Genomic DNA, 22,609 nt, shown 5'->3' on the forward strand with positions numbered 1-22,609 from the left:
GTCGGTGGAGTTCAGAGGAATAATCAGAGGCTCTGCAGTGTTTTCTAGCATATTATCAGCTTCCTAAATTCTTTCATTCTATTTCAATCACATGTTCATAATTCCTTTTTGCGAAAGGGTTTCATCTTATTTAAAAAGTGATGTCTATATTCTTTCTCTATTAAAAGTGATTTCCTTCAAAGTTTTGCACAATTTATTCATATCCATGGGTAGAACCAAAACATTCTTTTTCATTGCATTATCCAAAGGTTCTATTTTTTAAAAGTAAAATGGATGTATTAATGTTCTCATGGTTTTTTCTTCCTGTAGCTCTTCTTTAAGGACCTGATGCGACCGTGTTTATTCTTGTGCACAAGTTGGTATAATTCTAGTCATATTCGAGCACATTTCAAATATTTTTGCAATTTTCAAGAACTTGGCCAACAACTGCCTGAAAGTAACTATAATTCTAATTTGAAATACTAAGGTAAATTACCGCCCATCTGTCTACCTGTCACTTTTGGGACACTTAACATTCATCATAGGTATAACACTACTTCTGTGGAATATGAGTAAGACGACATTCCCATTAAGAAAGACAACATAATCTTGTACGATACTAAATTGTCATTATAACGGAACGCTAACTAAAAACGTCGGTTTAATTCTTCCCTGAAATTAGTGATGTTTAAGTAGCCAATTAACCAAATCAACTGGAGTTTGCAAATAATTCGAGCGTTTCCGAGAATTTGGAAACTTGATAATAAAAGTAACCGATATTTTTTGTAACGAGGAACTCAGTACTATAGTTTTAACCATCAGACCAGAGCTGCGAATCCGGAGTCACTTGATTTCTCGTGCTACAACACTATAACTGTGAATAGGTTCAACTTTGAGTGTAAGCATAAATTTCGGGGTATTAAAACTTAACTTAATAATTTTGATAATTACGCGGCCAACTTGGATACAACTTGGCTATGTATGTGGGTGCAGTGCGTTCCAAATTTGTTGTATCTTGAGAACTATTATTAGGATACGCATTTACAATAGTGAACTTGAACGAAATTTTAATTTGAAGAATATTGCTTACAAAAGTAAGTTTATACTATTAAAAGCACCACAGTTCACAAAAAAAATCGTAGTTCTATGTTGAAACGCGCTGTCATTAGCTGTGACCGGTTGTGACGTCAGACGACTTTTTAAAAGGCCAATCTGAAAATTGACCTTTGGCGGGAATGTTTATGGTGATATCTGAAACACAAAATACTGAAAGTATTTCTTTTGCTCAGGCTCACGATGTTAAAGGTAAAAGGAAAATTTAGCTACTAGTTTTAAACCAATATATTATAGTAATCAGCTTCAAGTTTTCTAGTTTTCAAAATTCAACTCAAATCAATAAAATCAAATAAAATTTAAATTATTCAACAAAAAAAAAAACAAAAAGGATTTTTTTAAACTAGAAATAGCCGGGTGTCACAACTTGAATTATTTATTCTAACTTAAATATTGTGTTTTTAGGTAGGATACTAGGTATGCGTTATCTCTGTACATAAACAAATGCATTAAAGAAATAAAAGAAATGTTCAAGTTGCCTATTATGATATTATTCGATTAGTTTTGTATAACAGGAAATATATGGGTAACTGGACTTCACTAGAATTTAATGAAATTTTAGCATGTTATAGTACTAGTTTCTAGTACTAGTACTCGGTTTCTAGGTCTAGTTTCTATTGGCACTCAAAGTTAAAAATAGCGTTTTATGGTTAGATGCACAAGAACAAAAAAGCTACCAATTAAGTAAAATGATACAAAGTACAGATGATCGAATCGAAAAAGTATAATTTTTCCGAATTCGTTGGTCTCTACTAGAGCGTTGAACAAAAAAAAACCATATAAAAAAATATTAATTTTCATGCATTCTATGTAAGAAGAAATTAATGTGTTCGATTTGCGTTTCTACTTTTTAAGGCACCAATTATTAATTTTAGAACCATATATAGTTATTAATTTCTTTTGTGTTTCATACGAACGAAAAAGACCTAATAATTGTCTGTTTTAAAAAATCGTACTGTTACGCATTAAAGTTAAAAATTGTTGCCAGATAATTATATTTTAACCACAGTTGGATTCCAATAAAATATTTATAAGTGAAATAAACATTCTTTTCTGTCTGAAAAATGTTTGCCAAAATAAACTACTAGTTTTAGGCTACCAGACAGAGATTTGAAGACAAAGAGTAAACACAGCATAATTGAAGTGATGTAAGGTTACTTCTCCGCAACTTTATAGTTTTTATATCAATATTATCTGGCACTGAGGCCTTATTCGGATCCATATCTTGAATCAGTTTAGATATATTGTAGGAGTCCAAAAATTTTTGTCTATTTTAATTTATGTATCTGGAATAGAATACGCAAGTGTCTGTTCAACACCAACAAAGAACTTGTTGAAACTCTTGGACTGAAAATATTATTGTTAGAATGCTTCTGATCAGGTCTAGAAGTCGTTAGAAATTTCTTAATAACAGTCCACTGTTTTCTCGGGCCCTTCTTCACTTTCTTGCATTCATTTTCATGGTATTTTTGTTTTGATGTCCTTGGCAAATTTGTCAATCTTTTTTCTGACTTGTGCATATAATTATTAATATTGTTTAAATATAATTTAAAGTAGAGATATGAAAATTATTAAAACTTGCATAAATCATAGATTCATTTAGGAGAAGTGTAATGAAAATTTACTTACATATTTGTTTTTTTAGAATTTTAAAGAAAAAACAAAATATCTGTTTTAAATATCTTTTTTTTCTGACTTGTGCATATAATTATTAATATTGTTTAAATATAATTTAAAGTACAGATATGAAAATTATTAAAACTTGCATAAATAATGGATATACATTTAGGAGAAGTCTAATAAAAATGTACTTACATATTTGTTTTTTAGAAATATAAAGAAAAAACAAAATATTTGTTTTAAATATCTTGTTTTTTTAATGCAGCTGGTAGGAAGAATAAAATTATTGGGTATTCCTACGGTTGTTTGGTACATCTTGCATATAAATAAGTACAGAATATAAAACGTACATTATATTAAACCCTAAATCTCTTGTATTAAACTTTTTTTTCTAATATGTAAAATAAACACCTTTTTCCAAACTTTGACTGCCACTATTTTAGAAACTAACATAAAAACCTAATATTAATATAAATCGGATTATAAAAAAATAACTAGCATTATAGCATACTAAAATTAAATTAAATTGATCAATTTTCAAATGTATTTTGTTTGGATATTTGGATAGTTTTACAACTTTGAAGAGAAATTTCAGACAATTTTCAGGTTTCTAAAGATTTAACTAACGTAGCCGAAACATACAGAAAATAAAAAAAAATATTTTTCAAAAAAGATCAGAAAGTGGCAGCGGAAAGAAAAATATAACAATATACAGGTTGACCAATTAAAAAATCAAAGTTGCAGATACTTTTCGATCTAGGCGTTAATACTGAGTTACTGAAAATATTTTAGATCGACGAAGGGTAGTCAGAAACCTAAGTCACTAAATTTTCTGCAAATTGCTACGACCCGTTCGAATGTTCCCTCAAACCTGACACTTCATGTAACTTATTTGCTGAGTAACAAAATGGCCGTTTATTAGATTATTTGATAATTACGTGGTAAAACATTCTTGTTAAAAATTTGGCATTAATATATGCTTTTAGATGATATGGCTGTCAAATTGATAAAGTACCTTAGTTAAGTACCTGTCAGTGTGTTATGAGGTGAACAACTTAATCAACTGGAGCCCCGACTGGATAAGGATATAAAAACATTTTCTAATTAGTTTGAATATTGTAATTGAATGGCAAGCGCTCCCTTTGAAGAGGCCATTAAGGACTGTTACCGCCCTGCCTAGTTATCCTAATAATTTTTTCAATACAGAATATCCCTTGAGTGTGATACATGTACAATGGAGATATATAATTAAGAAATGTAGGGAAATAGTTTGCAATCGGTGTTTTACTACTGATTATGGTTTTGGTCCATTTTTGGCAGTCAGTCTTATGATTAAAGCACTAAGTTTTACGTCTACTTTAAGGCGTTCCCATAAATAGAAACCACGTCAGAGGAGCGAGGTGGTCTACCTTTTTCAATCCAATGTTATTCAAATGAGTTTTGATAGGTGTATTAAAATGAGGAGGAGCTTCATCGTACATCACAGGTATTAAGTTACGTATATTTGGAGGAATTTCTTCTAGCAGTTCGCGAAATTATTGTTGAATAAACTCTAAGTAAGATTCGCTCTTGGAAAAAGAAAGAATCAATTAAATTTTCGCCAGCAATATCCATCCACATTATTCCTGATGGAGACATTGAACTTAAGATTTTGCGTCACTCCATACACGATTATTATTGTAATTTACAATACCATCCATGATTCATCCATAAAAAATATAGTTTTATTAAAATTCCTATTCTTTTAAACTTTTTGATCAAATATCATTGGCGAAACTTTAAAGGAATTTTTTGATAGAAGTGCTTGCACACATTCGACATGATTGGAATAAAACAGTTGCTCTGAGGAAACCAGCCACACAGTACGATTACCTCCTAATCTAGTATCCGTGGTCCTTGTGCTCATGCCATGAGCTTTGTTTCACCACACGTAAAACATGTAATCTATGGTCTTATAACAAAGTGTAATATGACCGGATTAATATGTGATTGCAAAAACAACAAAAAAATGCAAACGAAAACAACTAAACTTTTTGGTTAGCACTCAACTAGAACGTATATATTTTTGCTGCTCGTCATTTCATTCAAAGAACTTAAAATCATACGTTTGTAATTAAACTGTAAAACTAACCAAAAGTATATGTCCTGATTTCATTCCATTGAAAATGGCAGCAGTCAAAGGAAAAATGAAGAACTCGTTTCGTAAATTGGGAAGAAGTATTTTGCCGATTATTAACTGTAACACATAATAATTAGAGTTACGTAATACACTAGCGGGCAATTGCTCCATGCGTCGGAGGAGAAGAAAGTTAGGAATTTCCGTACGTACGTATAGGTGAAACAAAGATTTCTAATTAATCAATAAAATTTAATCCGAATTCCGTTGTCTTTGTTTGGTGTATTATTGAAACTAAGATTCAAAACGAGAGGTAAGCAGCAATAAATTACACCAATTATAAAAAATCGCTATACATTGCTATAAACTTTAATGCATTAAGTTACATTGCATTGTAATACAAACCCTTGCAATGCATTTCACAAAATTACACACTTAGCGAAATATTGTAATTCTTTGCCCCCTTTATTAAAAAAACTTAGAAAATTTGTTTCTAAAAAAATTATATGGGGTTATCAAAAAAAAAAAGGATTCTCAACTTCTGAGCAGTAAGCTTGCCAGATATGTACAGAAAGTTGAAACGAAGAGAAAATTGTCAAAATATGACATAACTTGCAAACCGTAAAATAATCGGGTCAAACTAGACAAAAAATAGTAAGCCACAGGTTGCAATTAGAGCTAATTCTATTCTATCTAATTCTAAAATAGGAACAAAAAATGAAATATAGATATTTTCGATTCTTGATCTAATCTAATGGGTTATTTTGTCAGAGAACCGCTCCATGGGGTTTTACAAAATATTGACATAAACAATCTCGAGATTTCGTTGCTGTCCTTGAAGTTGATTTGGAAAATCAGGTCTAGAATAGAGTACACAGATATTGGTAAAAGTCACAGAGGTACAGGCACCGCAATGTAGTTAAAAGCTAAAATATGGGCCATCACATATCTGGTTGCAAAAAGTATAAAAAACCGTTTTAATTGCATTATATAATTTTGATGTTTAAAATATGGTACAAATATGTAGAGTAGGTAAAAATGGTCTGAAAATTCGAACTTTTAATATCAAAATTATTTTATTAGTAAATTAAATTTTAAGAAGCATTTTTATCGAACTTCTCTTAAATTAATTAGTTCAACTAGTTTAATTTCCTTAAGTTGAACAATTAAGTTCAACTGATTTTGTTGTATTAGCATAGTTGGCAGATTAAGAAACAATATTGGCTGGCTACTGATGTTGATTCTTCTAGCATCATTAATTATTATTTCATGATTAATTTTTCTAAGGAATTCATTTGGAAGTTTAAGTTGGTACGTATGGAGATCTTAATATTAACATAAATAAATTAACGTTTTGTTCTGGAATTACTAAAATCCATTGATCTTAATTTTCCAATTAATTATTATTAATTGACAATTAGCTGGATGATTTCAAGTTGTGTCTTCGGGCAGTTTTTTTGTGGATTTGTGTTCAACAAGGCGATCTCTCATGTACTTTTTATTATTCCGAATTTTTTTGTGGGTGTAGATGAATAAGCACGTAGTGCCCTCCTTGCAAAACTCATTATAGTATGCATATTGCAATTCAAATTTTGTTAAATACTTTGCAAGCGCTAAGACAATCCTAGACCAACTCTCATGTCTTATGGGGATTAAATAGAGATGTAAATATCCAAGAATTGTTGGATAACTTATTGATATTCTAATTTTCCAAAAATGAAAGTATCTTCTAAAGTTGCAGCTAGAATCAGTTGGTCTCTTCCTGTTTTAGTCTTTAATTTTAATTGAACTTTGATGGATAATTTTTAATTTTGAAAAATTTATAGGATTTCCTAAATCTTGTAAAATGAAAAGAATACCTTCATAGGTGTTAATTATTTGTGTCAATAGATCTTTTTGATTTTTGCATGAAAAAGTTTTGAAAATTATGCATATTACTTTCTTGTATTACAAATGTTAATGCTTTTGACAAGATACCAGGTTTGATACATCTGATAGTTATACCAATAGCTTCTGAAACCTAATAAAGAAAGTTTTTAGAATAAGGGCGTAATGTATATTTGTCATTACTCGTTTCGTGTGCACCAATAAACCAACAAATCAAATTCAGGATATGCAAAACTCATCACAAAATCCAGATTATTAACTATGACTTTTATATTTCCCTTTAGTTTACTAATTAGGAAATTCATTAGATAGTTTTTTTGGGAAGCAATTAGGTTCTCTAATATAAAATTTATCAATAAAAGTTTGACGAATAGTTAGATAAATCGTTTGTGGGATACAGTTTTAGGGGCTTCACTAATATTTTCGCTAGGTATTTTTTCTGAACTGAGCTGGTTGAAGGTGTAATGTTTAAATATTATCATTTAATTCGTCAACTTCTTATAAACTCAAGACATCGAATCGGCGATATTGTTGCTAATCAAGATTTTTGTCCTTACGAAATCCACAACACTAATCGCCAATAGATATAACGCCTGATCTAAATTAGGTGTTCATTATTGGTAAGTTATTTATGAGTGGAGATACAAAGTCGGTTAAATTAGGAACCTAGTATTATTTTTTCCACTGATTGCGATGGCAAAAACAGAAAAACAATTGTATTTAGGGTGTATTAAAAATGACGAAAATCTCCTCTTTTTAAATAGAAAATCCTGTATATTAATGTTACGTTATTGAATCACCAACGAAACAGAAAATGCCATATGCAATATTAGCCTAAAATTGAGAATAACCGAATTATCAGCACATTTCTCTTGATTTATTATAAAATTTGTATTACAAGTGAAGATCCGTGTTCCTGGATATTTTGGAGCATATCGTGATAATTCTATTCAAGCTACAGTCAAAGACTCGAACCTATCTTTTAATACTGTCCAAAGCATTAAAAAAAAGCCCTTTTTTGTCATTGGCATGTTAACTTTTGCCGCCAAAACTAAATAATTTTCGGTATATTTTGTGAACTAACGAATCAAATTTTTCAAATTCTTTTATAGTCCAAAAAATTATCATTTTTGCCACTGAGAAAATTTATTACTAGTACATCCCCGAGGTGGGCAAGTTCGTTTCAGATTTAACGTTTTAGTGCGGTACAATTGGTTCTGGCATTGTTGGTCCATATTTTTACGATAGCACGCTTACCAGTACATCGCAATTATTACTGAAATTCTGGAAGGTTTTCTAGATGAACTTGACCTCATAAGTAGGCAGAATCTCCATTTCCAACAAGATGGCGCACCAGCTCATAACTTCCGAAACGTATACAAGTTTTGACAACCACTTTCAACACTAAATGGAATGCTAGAAATGAACCTATTCCTTGACATCCTAGGTCACCGGATATATTCCCACTTGATTTCCACTTGTGGGGTTATTTACAGGCTGAAATTTATAAGGAAAGATGCCAACTCGTTGACGTTTGAAAAGTTGCAATAAGAGAAAAAATAAACCAAATGGATAGTAGAATAATACTAAACGAAATTGGCTCAATGGAAAAAGGTGCTAAAAAATGTATTGAACACGACGTGCTGTTTTTGAACACCTCTTAAAATAAAATTAATAGTTAATCATAAACGAATTAGGTTTTTAGTTTGTTTATTCCATTATCTTATTTCCATGTTTCTTAAGCTCAAATAAAACAATAAAAGGAAAATGGAGTTTTATTTCGCAACCACTCATAGCCATCAGGTCTAAAAGAGAAATATGCTGTTAATTCGGTTATTTTCCATTTTGTGCTAATATTGCAATGACATTTTCTGTTCCATTGGTGATTTACTTACGTTATAGTAAAAAATATACAGGGTTTTTATTCTATTTGTTATTTACGATAGTTAGAGTGGGGTCTTCCATTTAACAATAGTACAAAATGCTAGTAGATTGCTAATTTAACCAACTTTTTATCTCTACTCATAACAAAGTTACCAATGACTAACACTTAATTTAGATCAGTGTGTATATTAATTGGGTTCTGCGAGAAGGAAAATTGAAGAAATAGGACTCTGCTGGGTCAGTTTTCCAGGATCTTCTCTGGTGACATAACTTACATATAAACGGTTATTTTAATCTCATACTATAACAAAAACAAACAACACAAATAGTTTAATCTCACACACTAATTCACATGTTTTCACGAATACTGTTTGTTTTAAGTTGTCGCTTTTTCAGTATTCAGAACATGTAATCCTATAGCGATTGGCATCGGTATATTATTTCTGCTGATGAATAGTCTCCACCAAAATCCAGCTCCGTCGGAATTTCTGTTATCTGAAGTGTCTAAAATGCGCGATTTATTATACTACGAGTAAGGTCACTGAAACAGCGAAATACGCATAAACCGTGCGATTCGTTCTGACCTTTCGATTGCGCTACAATTACCATGAGCAATGTTAAGGACGCGAGAAAATAAACAAAATATATATAATATATAAGATGAAAGAATTTCACGCAGAAAACGGGGTATATACTAAAGTATACCAAGTATTTAGTTAAGGGGTAAATTGTTAATGTTTAAAAAAAAGATTGTGACCAGTTCGCAGTTCTTTCACTCTAGGGAAGGGCCAAAAAGCAGGAAGAATCATACAGTGAAAAATCCATCTTGCCCAACTTGCCATGAGCAGTCAGGTGATCATAGTAATTTCCAGTTTATCAATTTTTATTTTATTTATTAATGTTTTTCCTTTTCCCGAAGGTACTTTCAGATATCAGATATTCCTGTTTTCCCATCGAAACTGTCTGACTGCTCTCTATTTTGGTCGTCCCAAGCAAATAATTTCGTTTTTCTCTGTTCAAAGTAATCTTTTGTATTGAGATTTTTAGTAACTAAAATTCATTTCCTTCACAGTTTTCGACAATTTTTTATTGACTATGGGCGGAATTAAGGTATTTCTTTTTTTACGGATAACGATTATATTATAGTAAGCAGTTTATCGATCCTTATTTATTACAGTTTCTTTTCTAAAGGTCCTAAGGAACAATACATCAGCTCAAAAATGACAACAAAGCCTATTTATTGGTATCGGATTTACCCAGGGAGTAAGTAAGTTATTGCAGAATCTGAATTCCCCCGTATACACAAAAAAAGTTGCAAAAAGTGCAACGTGCGACTTATGCATTTACTTATTTAGCTACGTGGGCATATTTCACGTAGTTTTGGTCTCTCTAATACCTTCTCTGACATACATGCATTAAGCTATCAACTTTCCGCTTAAGCTGGCTGACTCTGCGATATTACTTTTTTTTTCTCGAACCGCAATCCGCAACGAAAATGACAATCATTCGATCAAACAAAGGAAAAAATTACAATATCGCCGAAGAGCAATAAAAATAAACAAATTTCACGCGCACTAATCAGTTCATTTTTGCACGCATTTCTCTTTTATTTCCCGCCGCTTAAGTGATTTTACTAATATTTAATAGCCGCACAAAGTGTTATCGGTCCATGATGAAAGTAACAGGAACTCCTTAGTCCGAAGGCGAATGTTCCGACAACCATCGAATGCAAAGTTCGATATGTTGAATGGAACATATTTGTGTCAGAACCGAGATATTTCGGAGCGTGTCGATTTTGCAAATTCAGATACGTAGAGTAAAGGCTTGCATTGTAGCAAGAGAAATTGCTTGAAATCAGCTCTTAAGTTCTCTCTCTCTCTCTCTCTCTCTCTCTCTCTCTCTCTCTCTCTCTCTCTCTCTCTCTCTCTCTCTCTCTCTCTCTCTCTCTCTCTCTCTCTCTCTCTCTCTCTCTCTCTCATTTGTAATCTTATATTACAAACGGACACTTCTGTAAAAGTAAATGCTCTTTTTAGGCTATCAAGGATGCCAGCGTATATTGAGCTGCGATAGAGAGCATTTTGCCCAATTATTGCAAATAAAATTTATTTTCTCAAAAAATTAAATTCGACAATATCATTTTTATTGCAATAAAAGCGTGACACTAAAACCGCATATCGATATTTTTGTCCCGACTCAATAAAAAAATAAAAACAGAATATCATCTTTGGTAATATTTTCAGAATAATTAAATACTCATTTTCGTTCTTCTTTTTCAAGTGCCGTACCCTCCCAGAATATTGGCGATCTTCACCTTGCCCGCAGCAGATTTAAACAATGTGGTGGTGCTTACTCCATACCACGGCGACCAGGACCCTCTATTTTTCCTTGCATGATTATATGGAGCAATTCATATTTTTTATTTCTCATTCCGTGGTCAAAATACTCCAACTTTCTTCTTTTAATGGTATTAAATTCCTCTCTTTCTTTATTCATATGTTGCAGAACCGCTGGATTCGTCACTTTGTCCATCCATGATATTTTCAACATTCTGCGTTAAGCACACATTTCGAAAGCTTCAATCCTCTTACATATTGTTTCAGTCCATGCTTCCATACCGTAGTATAATGTGCTAAAGACATAGCAACGTAATAAGGGTGACCTTGTCCTTTTGCATGTTTTTAAAAGATGTTCTTGTTTGCTCCATTGTGTTTTTGATTTCTTGAGTTGAGTCCCAGTTTTCATTCACCCAGCACCCCAAATACTTGTATGTACTCTCTCCACTATTTCTCCATGTACGTTGATATCTGTTAAGTTATTAGTTATGTTTTTGTTTTTGTTGATGCCAATCCAATTATATTTATACCTAGACCCATTTGTTGCCTTTGGTCTTTTACCGCTGATAAAAGTAGCTGTAAGTCATCCTTATCTGTTGCTAGTAAGACCGTGTCGTCAGCTTATCTTAAATTGTTGATGACGAATCCATTAGCAATTACGCCCTCTGTTCTTTCTTCGACGGGTTCCCTGAAGATTTTTTCTGCATATAAATTAAACAAAAGGAGGGAGAGCACACATCTTTGTCGAACTCCTTTCATAATAGGCACTTTTTCAGATATGGTTAACTCTTATTGGCTATTATTCGAATGTCCCAACAGTCCCGGCATATCTGCCGCAATGCCGTTTCGTAATCAGGCGTATACATCAACTTTCACATCTAAACAGCGCCTCTGTTGTGCCGAAACCACTTTTGAAACCAAATTGAGACATACCAAGGATTTCTTCACATTTTATATATACTCTGGAGTGAATGACTTTCCAGAACAACTGCAATACATGTCTCATTAAAATTATGGTTCTATAATCTTTGCAATGCTTGCTATTAGCTTTCTATGGCAGAGCAAGGAAAGTTCACCTGAGCCAATCTTTAGGAATTATTCCCGTTTTGTATATGCAGCTTAGCGAACCTACCAGAAGTTTTTGACACTTCTATCAGTATTTCATCTAGTCCTAGTGACTTTACATTTTTACATTTGATATAGCGTGTATAAATTCTGCCTTGGAGATATCCATCCCGTCTTCTTGAGCAATGTGATGTGAAGTACTCCCATTATCTCCAAAGAGATTTTCAATATATATTTTTTCCATTCCTGTAATTTTTCTTCTGTCGTACTTAGAATTTACTGTTGATCATTCATGAGACTGTTGTTGTTTCTCTCTTCATGTTGACCAGTTGTCGGTTTGATTTTCTTGTACAGTTTTCTTTCGCTTGTCTAATCTTAGCCCTAATTTCTTTGTGGATCGCTTTGTATCTAGTAGGGTCTTTATTTTTATTTGATCTACGGCAGTAAATTAATTTCAAAGTGTCATCGGTTTCGTTCCTTTTGCAAAATACATATAAATTTGCTGTTTCCATGTGAATCAGCTATGGGGGGAAGTCAGACGGGAAATATGTTCTTTTTAAGTGTAAATATACAGTCCATTAGATGGCATATTTCGACAGAAAAGCAAGTAAACCAAAATACCAAAACCTTATTGAGAAAAATAAATAAAAATAATTTTGTTAGTAATTCAACCGAAACTGCATAGAAATATGTTGAATTATATGGTTTGTTTTTTATATCTGCCACATTCCACAGAACCACCTTAACTTATGGTGCATACATTATTGACAATACTTTGGGACCTAAAGGGCCACCAATTGAAGTGGCTCAGGAAGCTAATCACATATTCTTAAAATCCTACAGGTTAAACCATTCCAGGTCTACAATATCTTCAAAAAGTGGTATTGCTGAACTCTTTTTAGGAGTTTTTGATTTGTTAGACTTTTCTGATGACGCCAGCTCATAGTTATTACATTACATTATAGAAATAAGGAAAAGATCTGCCTACTCACGATGTGTCCGAAAAATCTCATTATGCTTGGAAGGCAGGTGGAAGCGTCTGTTGCTGATATGCAGTCCTCTAAGGATTGCCTCGTTTGACCTGTGAGCCGTCTATGGAATTCGAAGCATGCGCCTCTAGCAGCTGTCGAAGGCATCTATCCTTTTTCTACCTGCTGTTTCAATCGTCCACGTTTCAGCACCATTAAAGATTGAATTAGTTTCATTTTAGTGTTTTTCGTAATAGATCTGTTTTTCCAGACCTTAGGTAGTCGACTTATTGCACTGTGAGAAGTTACTACTCTTCTTCTGATGTCACCTTCACTGCAGAATATTGAAGTGACAGACTGTCATAATTTTGGTTTTATCCCCATTTATCGTAAGACCACATTTATTGCTCCCTGTCTCGACTCGATTTAGAAGATCTAACGTTTCGCCTGAATAGCTCAGATTTGTAATCTTTTTGCCTACAATTGAGATTTCTTCATTTCATTCGCCTAGTGTCTTTCTGATTAAATCGTCCACTTCTCAGCCCCATCACAGATTGAACTAGTTTCATTTGAGTGTTTTTCGTAATAGATCTATTTTTCCAGATTCTGGGTTGTCGACTTATTGCACTTTTAGCAGTTACTGCTCTTCTTCTGATGTCACCGTCGCTTGTACCCGTTTTCAATGGTCAACGAGTAGAAATCTTAATTGTAGAGTGTTGAAGTGACCGACTGTCATAATGTCGCCTAATGCCTTTCTCATTATGTTTGCCTCGTAGATGTGGAAGAGCCTCTCTCCAGATGCATCCCTGGCGAACGCCCTTGCCGGATTTGAATGATAACGAATGCTGGTTTTCTTTTCTGACCTTGACATTACAAGAAGCACGAAGCAAGCAAGCAGGTGACCATTGTAATATTAAATTATCTGCATTTCAATGTTCTGTTCTATGGCGCCTTTGCTTTTCACGAAACCTGCCTGTTTTTGGGGGATCTGTCAATCTAGATGAATAATGTGAAGTAGAAGCTTACTCGGCTGCGGTATTAACGAAATGGTGTAAAACAAGAAGTCGACCAGCCTTTGGGCTACTGACATGCTACTTCACAATAAATAGCTTTTTAATATTTGGGATGAGTTTCTAGACAGCTGCTAATTGTCAGTATTTCGGTTTTGTATGCTTTTTATTAGTTTATAAGACATAATAATAAAATAAATACATTAAGACGTATCTCAACAAAAGTTACATTAAAATTTGTAGGTACAACCTTAAAAATATAGAAAGAAAGATATTATGTAGATAGAAAGTGGAAACACTAAAATCAAACAGAACATAGAGAAAAGAGAAAAAGAAATAACTCATAACTCAGACCTTATATGCTTAATTAGTTTTTTTAACTAAAAATATTGTTTAATCTTCTTTAATACTACTAGGGATTTTGTTAAATACTTTAGTGGCCACGTTGCTTAGGGAGATCAATAAGCCGAATAGAGCACCCATGGTGGAGCCAGAGTTAATAAGTAGCAACAGACTTATAAGCAGCCAATCTGAACTTGAAATTTTGAATGAAGGTTCAACCAGGTTGGCCGCTGTAGCAATCGAAAATATGGTCGTATTTGCAGTAGATATGAGTTCTGAACCTTTTGCAAGCTACTTCAGCCAATCTGATGCAGGACCGGAAACAAAATTACATTCAATATGCAAGCTGTAATAGAACCAAACTATTACACAGCCTAAGTTTAAACTTCTCTGCTCAGAGCCTTTTTATGATCTATAGAATTTATATATAGGCCCAGATTTCTAACGGACCCAGATTATTTTAAGCGAAAATTGTCAATCCAAAAATTAAATTATTTAATATTCATTAACTAAGATGTATGGGTACCAAGACCAAGAATTCTTTCTTGCTACTATTTAGTTTCAAGCAGTGGGATTTCGCTAGTTCATTATTCGATTGAAGATCACTATTAATAGTATCGATAGCGAGATCAACGTGAACCAAGGGAAAAGAATAATATAATTGTTGGTCATGAGAAAAACGAAATTGCAAAATCGGGTGTATAAATACAAATAAAAAAAAACAGTACCTATAATAATCATCTGTCTTTTAATGCCAAGATAAACTGGGCCGGTGTTAGATCATTGACATTTATTTCGTTACAAATATTATTAAAAATTCCATTGCTTTAAAGAGTGGAATGGCGAATTGAAATGTCAACTTTCCTGAATGAAAATGCCGAATTACTGCTATTTATTCAGTAAGATGGGATCAATGGGAGATTCAGTTATTTAGTTGGTTTTCTTTTCTCGATATTTTTGAAGGAAGTCATAACATTGCTAAAACTTTCTATATTTGGTGAGCACCTTATTCATGACTTGCATTTTTTACTATACCAAGTGCAAAGATTCGGCACAGAAAACATGTACGTCGACGCTTGTGCTTCGGTGGCGGTACATTAGGCCGCAGACTACTTCTAATTTATTAACGCATATCTGTACCGAGGCAGCTACCAGCAAAGTGTGCTAACAGTCTTTATGCACTCGCGAAACAAAAGTGACCCCCAGGAACGCCAGATTTCGTCTCGATAGTGTTGAACTTGTCCCGCGCAGATAAATGGTGTTTGTTGACAAACGATGGGTTGCCACTATGCGTGTTCGGAGATAAAATAATTTACGCGGCAACGCAGAGCGATATTAATTTGCATGTGTGCGTTCTGATTTTAAAGGTTCTGTTTCGATTCGTCATTTATAGTTGTAATTGTTTTGGATTTTTTTTTTGCGTCCGAGGGTAAGTAATGTTTTAATTGAATTTTCTCAAATTTGGGTTTGAAGCCCTCTGCGGGCAGCAACAAATTATCGGCAATTACGTAGTAATTTAAGTAACTATGCAGGTGTCTTCATACTTTTCCATCATTTCCATATATCATTCTTATCTTTGACACCTAGGAAATTTACCATTAGGACAGTATGTTTTTATTTTTTATTTTTTTTTGCTAAACGTTGTTGACGTTAAGGCTGAATACTTGCTTAAGAATGTTCGACGCAAAGTACAGTCTCAAATTTTCAGGGTTGAAACGGATCTATGGATATTCACCAGGCACCCAACATTTCGGGATACATTCGATGAGAACGACTACGGATATGCCATTATGAGCATTTTTGGTAAGCATTGTATGAGTAATTATTTATTTATAAATTTGCAAAAAAAGCACAAACTTGCTCCCAAAAGTTTCAATTCAGATCGGCAAAATTTAAATGCTCTCCTTTCGGCCAAAATATGCACGTATCACTTTCTATTTGATATAACTCGTAATATCTAAGCGATACTTTTACTCGACCAGCCTTGGGGCGTTTTAAAAAAATCGCAATTATAAGTAAAATATGAATAACGCAGCTGCCGGTACATTGTTAATTTAAACAAGTACAGTATTTGCAAATCACCGGTTCGTTTAAAATTGATTTTCGATTGCGGAACCGAATATTTCAAAATAAAATCTTCGAGTGGTCGAAATTTCTGCCGCAACGGGCACAGAGAAATTTGTTTTGCGCAAAACGCGCAACCATCGAAAATCGCGTGATTAAAAATTGCGATTTTTTTTTATGCCCGATGAACGCTTTCGGCGGCTGACGAAACGTTCGCTACAAAAGTTGCATTTTCATTACAAAACCATGTTGCTCTACGTTGTTTGTCTGTTCTAATAGGTTGTAAACTTTATTGCTGAAAACTCTCGCCACGTCATTCTTTACATTTGAGTTTTAACTACATCAATTTACATTTTTTCTAAAAAAAAAACGTAAAGTCTAGTTATTCTGTAAAGCAGTGGAAATTCTTAACTAACAAAAACTTAGATTGAAAAGTGCGAGTCATTTTTTTTGTGTAAAAATGTGAATTCGCAAATCATCGCACTTTTTGGAGAACTAATCAAACCTTTACCCGATTTTCACGAAATTTCGTTAAGGAATTTGCAATTTCACACTTTCTTTTAGGAAATTTTATAAAAAAAGTAAAAATTCATACATACAAAATTTCGTCAGAAACTAAGAAATTGCATTCCTTTGTATGAAATTCAAATAAAAATTCTTAAAAAAGGGTAAGTTTTGTATAAAAGTATGAGTTACAAAACATGCTGACGTTTCGCCAATCATCCCGTTGGCTTCTTCAGAACTTGACTGAAACTGAAAAAGCCAACAGGATGATTGGCGAAACGTCTGCAAGTACGACTCAGCAAAAACCGACGCAGGAGGAATCCAGAAGTTTTGTAAAAAGCATTACAGTAGCCTGTGGAAGTTTCTTTGAAAAATTATACAAAACATTTTTACGAAACTCGTACTTTTTTTTAGAAAACCAACGAAATTTACAATTTTTACACATAATATCCCAAGAACTTTGTGAATTTGTGCTTTTTTTGGAAATTTCGTAAAAAAGTAGGAATATTCACTTTTTTTTTACGAAATGATTAAAGAAGTGTCCATTCACAAACTTTTTGCGAAAGTGAAACTGCAAGTGTGATTTAGCAAACTTTTTCCAAATTTTCTCAGATTAAAACTAAACCCTAGCTCTAGCATTTTAAAGGCATATATTACATATTCAACTATAAAAGTGGAATCAAGTTTAAGTTCCCCGTTTTTTGTTGAGGTGAAGGACAGTGTATTGTAATGCAAATATCTTCTGATATTTTACAAAAAAGAAAACAATTTTATTTTTTTGGGTGCTAATTTGACAGATTTGCCCATAATGCAGCATTTTTGGCTTTCACAAAATATGAAGTTTAAAAAGTTTTAAACATAAGGAATTTTTAAATTTTTCTAAATTTTAAAATTACTAAATAATTAAAATCTAAAACAGCGGATTTAAGTTTTTGCGTTATATATCTGCGAGTCAAAGACAACCCCAATTTTCCAAATTTCAGTGCTCTCTTACATAGCAAAAGTCGATTTTGAAATAGGTATAGGTATGTAATAGATAGTGCTTTTATATGTGTTTGCCAATCATCAAACCAAAATATGGTCAGAAATTTGTATTCTTTATTTCATGTTAAAGACAAAGCAGTAATCAGATTCTAGTAATAGAATGTGTTTCGAAATTTGAAAACCTAACTATAACAGTATATTCTACGTAAAAAAGACTTTCAGACAAATCAACATCATAGATGTCAAATTAACAGCAAAATAACAATCTAACAAATAAGATGAGTATGATAAGGAGTGTATTTTCGAAATCCAATTTTCTCCAAAATTTCGTTCTGGCGATATCAAGCAAGTCTACTTTTATCTCGTGACAAAGCACAACTTTTCCCATTCAAAAAGTACAAAAGTCAGCTCGCGAAAAAGTTATTGCAGTTTTTGTTACCTGTATCCAAATGATAAACGCTAATATTTCAAAACTTTCTTTCAATGTTTCGGAAATATTAATAAAAAAAAAACTTTTCTTTTGGGGTCCGTGGCCGTGGTAAGGGCGTTTCTCGACATATGTTCATAAAGAAAACTAGGGTTTATTTTAGACATAGAATATTCTGTTATATAGTTTCGCCAACTAATTTCGGGACAGAGCATACAGAGTCAGCATTATATGCGAACATTTTGCAAATTTTGAACCTGGTGATCGTTTCTGCAAAATAATAAATAAATCAATTTACGAAAGTTTTTTCATATATTTTTTTCACTTTTCTACAAATATTTATGTCGATTTAAAAAAAAATAAATCCCCACAAAATTCATTTTTTTCGTCTTCCGTAAATTGATTTATGTATCATTTTTGAAGCACGCGCTATTCCCAAGTTCAAAATTTCTGAACTTTTATTACATTAATAAATATTTTATTACCGAAAATGAACAAAAAATAAACAAATATACTGATGAAGTTAATATTCAAAAGATAAAAATTTGTTGATCCCGTAAAATAGGTAATAGAGCCTAGGATCCAATAACATGTTCAAATTGAAAGTCATCTTCTTCAATGCATTTAGCGATAAGCATGCCCAATTTTAGTTACGTTAAGCTAATATTAAGTTGATGATGGGCATAAAAAATCGAAACATCATACTTAAAACTTAATAATGCCAACTTCTAGGGGAGAAAAAGTTGCAATGTGAAAAGAACAACTTCAAAAGACATGATTTCCGAAACTTCGTTCTCATATCGTCCAATAGTCACGATATGGGTTTATTAAAAAACAGTTGTTTGCATGACCACAGCGCGATCAATAAATCGGATGTTAAAGTGACACTGAAATGACTGGACTAAATTGTGAATATTTTAAAAGTATTTTTGTATTTCAAGTTAAGATGACATCAAAATAGAAAATAATAAAAGTTGTTAATATTCTTAGGACGCATAATTTTAAACATTTTGAAGCATACAGGTTGGCTCAAAAAAGCGTGACGAATAAAACATATATATTTTTTAAGAGGTATATCCCATTTCTAAATTTCGTTTTGAAATCCTTTTAAAATTGTTCAAGTTTTTTATTATTAATAATAATACATACCTAAACACTGGAAAAATAAATTTGGATAGCGCTATTTCTGGTATTAGCATTATTGACAGATGACGTAAAAGACATTTGAGTTAGATGCTATGGGTGTTTAAAATAACCGAATATATTTGGATCATTTTAAATTGAAAAATCTCGATTTTATTAAATTTCACACCATATATTTAATTTTTATTATGTCATATATCTATTTCTAATACTTTTCGATTTATTTCAACTTTTCCAATATTTACCCTTTTTTCTGTCTAAGACTATTGCTGCAATATTAGTTGGCCGTGACAAAACTATTAGGCTCGGTTAAAATTAAAAAATGAATAGGAGAAAGAATTTTATTGCAGCCGTAGGTAAAGCAACAGACAGTCATATTTTGGTGACAATAATGACGAAATTTTCAATTTACATAAAAGGTAAATAATATAAAATGTTCAGAAATATGCTCTTTTCTTGGAGGTTCCTTAGCATGAATGGTGTTATTCTCCCGAATCCTATTTTCCATATCTTCACAAAAATAAATCTAGTGGTGTGAAAAAAATCTTTTGCAGCAGATTTTAAGCGATCAAATCTTGTAAAACCTATTTTTGTAACGATAAAAAAGATTCCCTTATAACTTATTCTAAGCAAAATGGTTAGGTAAGTTGTTTTCTTTCACTTAACTTATGCTTATATCCGGATTAAAATTTTTGTCGACCAAACGATTTGCTTCAGTCAATTTAAAAATAGGGCAAATCTGGAAAAAACGTGTGGTAGTATCATAAGGTGACACCGGCAACCACTTTTAAAAGAAAAAAGAACTGTTACGTTGTTCTTTGCGCGAACTTTCCAATACTTATTATTGCAGATCGATACTCATATTGACTTATTTATGAATTTTTTCCTGACCAGTTTTGCAGGCATTTGAACGTGCTCGACGGCACTTTGATCGGCTGTCAGATGAGAATTCTTTCTACTACGCCTATTGATTTATGATTTATTAATGACTCTTAGGTGTGTCTTTAAAGTTATTTGGTTAAAAACGCGGGATCTCTGCCAACTCTCTTTAAAATTAACCACATGTGTCTAAAACATTTTTTAACATTTCAGGATACTCGACTTCATGGCTGATCATCGCCATCTTGCTAGCTTGTAATCCCACCACATCTCTAAACTGTGATAAAGAGTTCACCTACTTCGAAACATACGGCCAAAATGGTTTCAACGTCACCTGCAACGGCATCACCAAAGGTTACGAACATATCCTCGAAAACATCACCATCTACAACGAAATCTCGCTCACCATCACCAATTCAACTCTGGAAAACATAACACCCAATATCTTCAGACGCGTAGACAACATTAAGAGCCTCGCCATAGTGAATTCAGAACTCAAATTTGATCCGAAACACGAAATATTCAGCTACTTAAGAAAAATCGAATCGTTGCAAATTAAAAATACAAAACTTTCAATCACCAATGCGACTATGAGGAAGCTGGTGACGCTGAAGTACTTGGTGTTGCGAAACAACAATCTTGAGTCTGTGGACGAAGGCGGACTTCAGGACCTGGAAGCTCTAGAGAAGATGGAGCTAACTGAAAACAACGTTGCTAATGTTGATGACTTACACTTGTGCGATTTGAAAAGCTTAAAAACGCTCAACCTTCGTGGCAACGTAATCAGCACCCTGAAGTTGTTCTATTTTATGTGCCGAAAGACCGGAAACGCTCTAGACTTTACCATTAATGACAATAACTTTGTACCTTTCGTCAACAAGGGGTCATATTTCAACATCACAGATAGCAATTTCGATTTGGTCGATATAGATTTAAGTTTCAACCAGATACTAGACATCGGGCATGCGTTGGAAGGTTTAATCAAGTTGAAATACTTAAATTTGGCGAACAATCAGCTAAGTCGCATCAAATTCGTCTCTTTTAAAACAGCAGACAAGCTTGAAAGGTTGAACCTCAAAAATAACCAAATTACCGCGATAGAGCCGCAGGTATTCTTGAATAAAACTTATTTGAAAGTCTTAGACATATCGCATAACAGGCTGACTAGCTATGTCGTTTCCAACATGCCCAAGCTGGAGATTTTAAACTTGGAGTATAACTCTTTAATCAACGTTAGCCTACAGAACATGGGAAAGTTGAAGACTCTGAATTTGGCCTACAACGCACTGAGGAATATAACCTTGATGTTTCGCAAGGTTCCGAATTTAACCAGTATCAATTTGTGCGGGAACCAAGTGCACTTGAGGAAAAACTATTTCAAGGAAGTCCCGAATCTGGAAGAGTTGAGCTTAAATAACAACTCGCTGAGGGAATTGCAGTCCGAGTTATTTTCGGGGCTGAAGAAGCTGAGGATTTTAGATCTGAGCCGGAACAACTTGGTGTGGATAGGAAACAACGTTTTTAACGACCTCGAAAACTTGGAATCGTTGAATATTTCTTACAACGATATAGAAAACTTGCCGTACAGCGTGGTGGAGCCGTTGAAAACTTTGGAAGTACTTGATATATCGAGCAACAAGATCAAGTTTATAGAGTACGATCTTATAATCTCTAAAATTCCGACATTGTCGATCGTATACATAAAAGAAAATCCGCTGACCTGCGACGTTTTGGCAAAGATTATAGCTTTTTTGAAGAAACGTCGTATTTCCTTCACCGTGACTGAGGCTCTGGAGTTCGAAGCTGAGAACATTGCTGGTATTCCGTGCACGGATTCGGTGGACAGTGGCGCGGTAGTGACAGTGCACACTAAAAGTTCACCGAGTGGATTGTTTAATTTCGGGGTCAGCTTGTTGACGATTTTCGTGGCCTTGCTTTCCGCTATAGTGACGTACAGGGCGTACATTTATTTGAAGCGCAGACAGTACAGGGCGGATGAGTTTGAATTAGTGGATGAGTAGCAGAGCTTGTTGATTGTTAACAAATAAAATCGTTTTCAGTAGTGGACTGTGTTCTGTTAGTAAAGGCAATTGAAATATTTCCAGTGACGATTATTGCATTATACGAAGGGTAAATTACTATGGTATTTTGGTTTGTTTGGTTTTGAAGGAAACGGAATTTCATTTAAAGATAACAGCGAAGCGACGCGGAAAAAGAAAGATATGACCACTGATATTTACTGTCGTTAGACAATTTTTTATAAATCATGGCTGGGAATTAAGTTACTAAGA

At 33.2% G+C, this 22,609-nt stretch overlaps 2 protein-coding genes across 5 annotated transcripts in view; one reads left to right on the forward strand and one right to left on the reverse strand.

The window, feature by feature from the left end:
- LOC132698497 (ionotropic receptor 25a) overlaps positions 1–22,609 on the reverse strand; it is a 44,712-nt gene that overhangs the window by 10,368 nt on the left and 11,735 nt on the right. The gene's annotated exons all lie outside the window — the stretch shown is intronic.
- Positions 492–22,572, forward strand: LOC132698498 (toll-like receptor 7). 4 transcript variants are annotated; one of them, XM_060664608.1, is made up of 4 exons: positions 492–877; positions 9,791–9,866; positions 16,026–16,120; positions 20,532–22,572. In XM_060664608.1, exons 2-4 carry the CDS (start codon positions 9,820–9,822, stop codon positions 22,337–22,339), a joined length of 1,950 nt encoding a protein of 649 aa, XP_060520591.1. In that variant the 5' UTR covers positions 492–877; positions 9,791–9,819; the 3' UTR covers positions 22,340–22,572. The 4 variants fall into 4 exon arrangements, with proteins under 4 accessions (XP_060520591.1, XP_060520593.1, XP_060520594.1 ...); XM_060664610.1 differs by lacking the exon at positions 9,791–9,866 and having other exon boundaries at positions 493–877; XM_060664611.1 differs by lacking the exon at positions 492–877 and having other exon boundaries at positions 9,843–9,862.

This window comes from Cylas formicarius, unplaced genomic scaffold (assembly GCF_029955315.1).
Source record: "Cylas formicarius isolate icCylForm1 unplaced genomic scaffold, icCylForm1.1 PGA_scaffold_2__14_contigs__length_35257938, whole genome shotgun sequence".
NCBI lineage: Eukaryota > Metazoa > Arthropoda > Insecta > Coleoptera > Brentidae > Cylas > Cylas formicarius.

What these genes read in the sequence shown, in the direction of transcription:
- LOC132698498 (XM_060664608.1), top strand. Translation starts at nt 9,820, where the DNA reads ATGACAACAAAGCCTATTTATTGGTATCGGATTTACCCAGGGAGTAA. An exon ending in CGGATTTACCCAGGGAGTAA is followed by an intron (nt 9,867 to 16,025) that starts GTAAGTTATTGC and finishes TCAAATTTTCAG; the next exon opens with GGTTGAAACGGATCTATGGA. An exon ending in TGCCATTATGAGCATTTTTG is followed by an intron (nt 16,121 to 20,531) that starts GTAAGCATTGTA and finishes TTAACATTTCAG; the next exon opens with GATACTCGACTTCATGGCTG.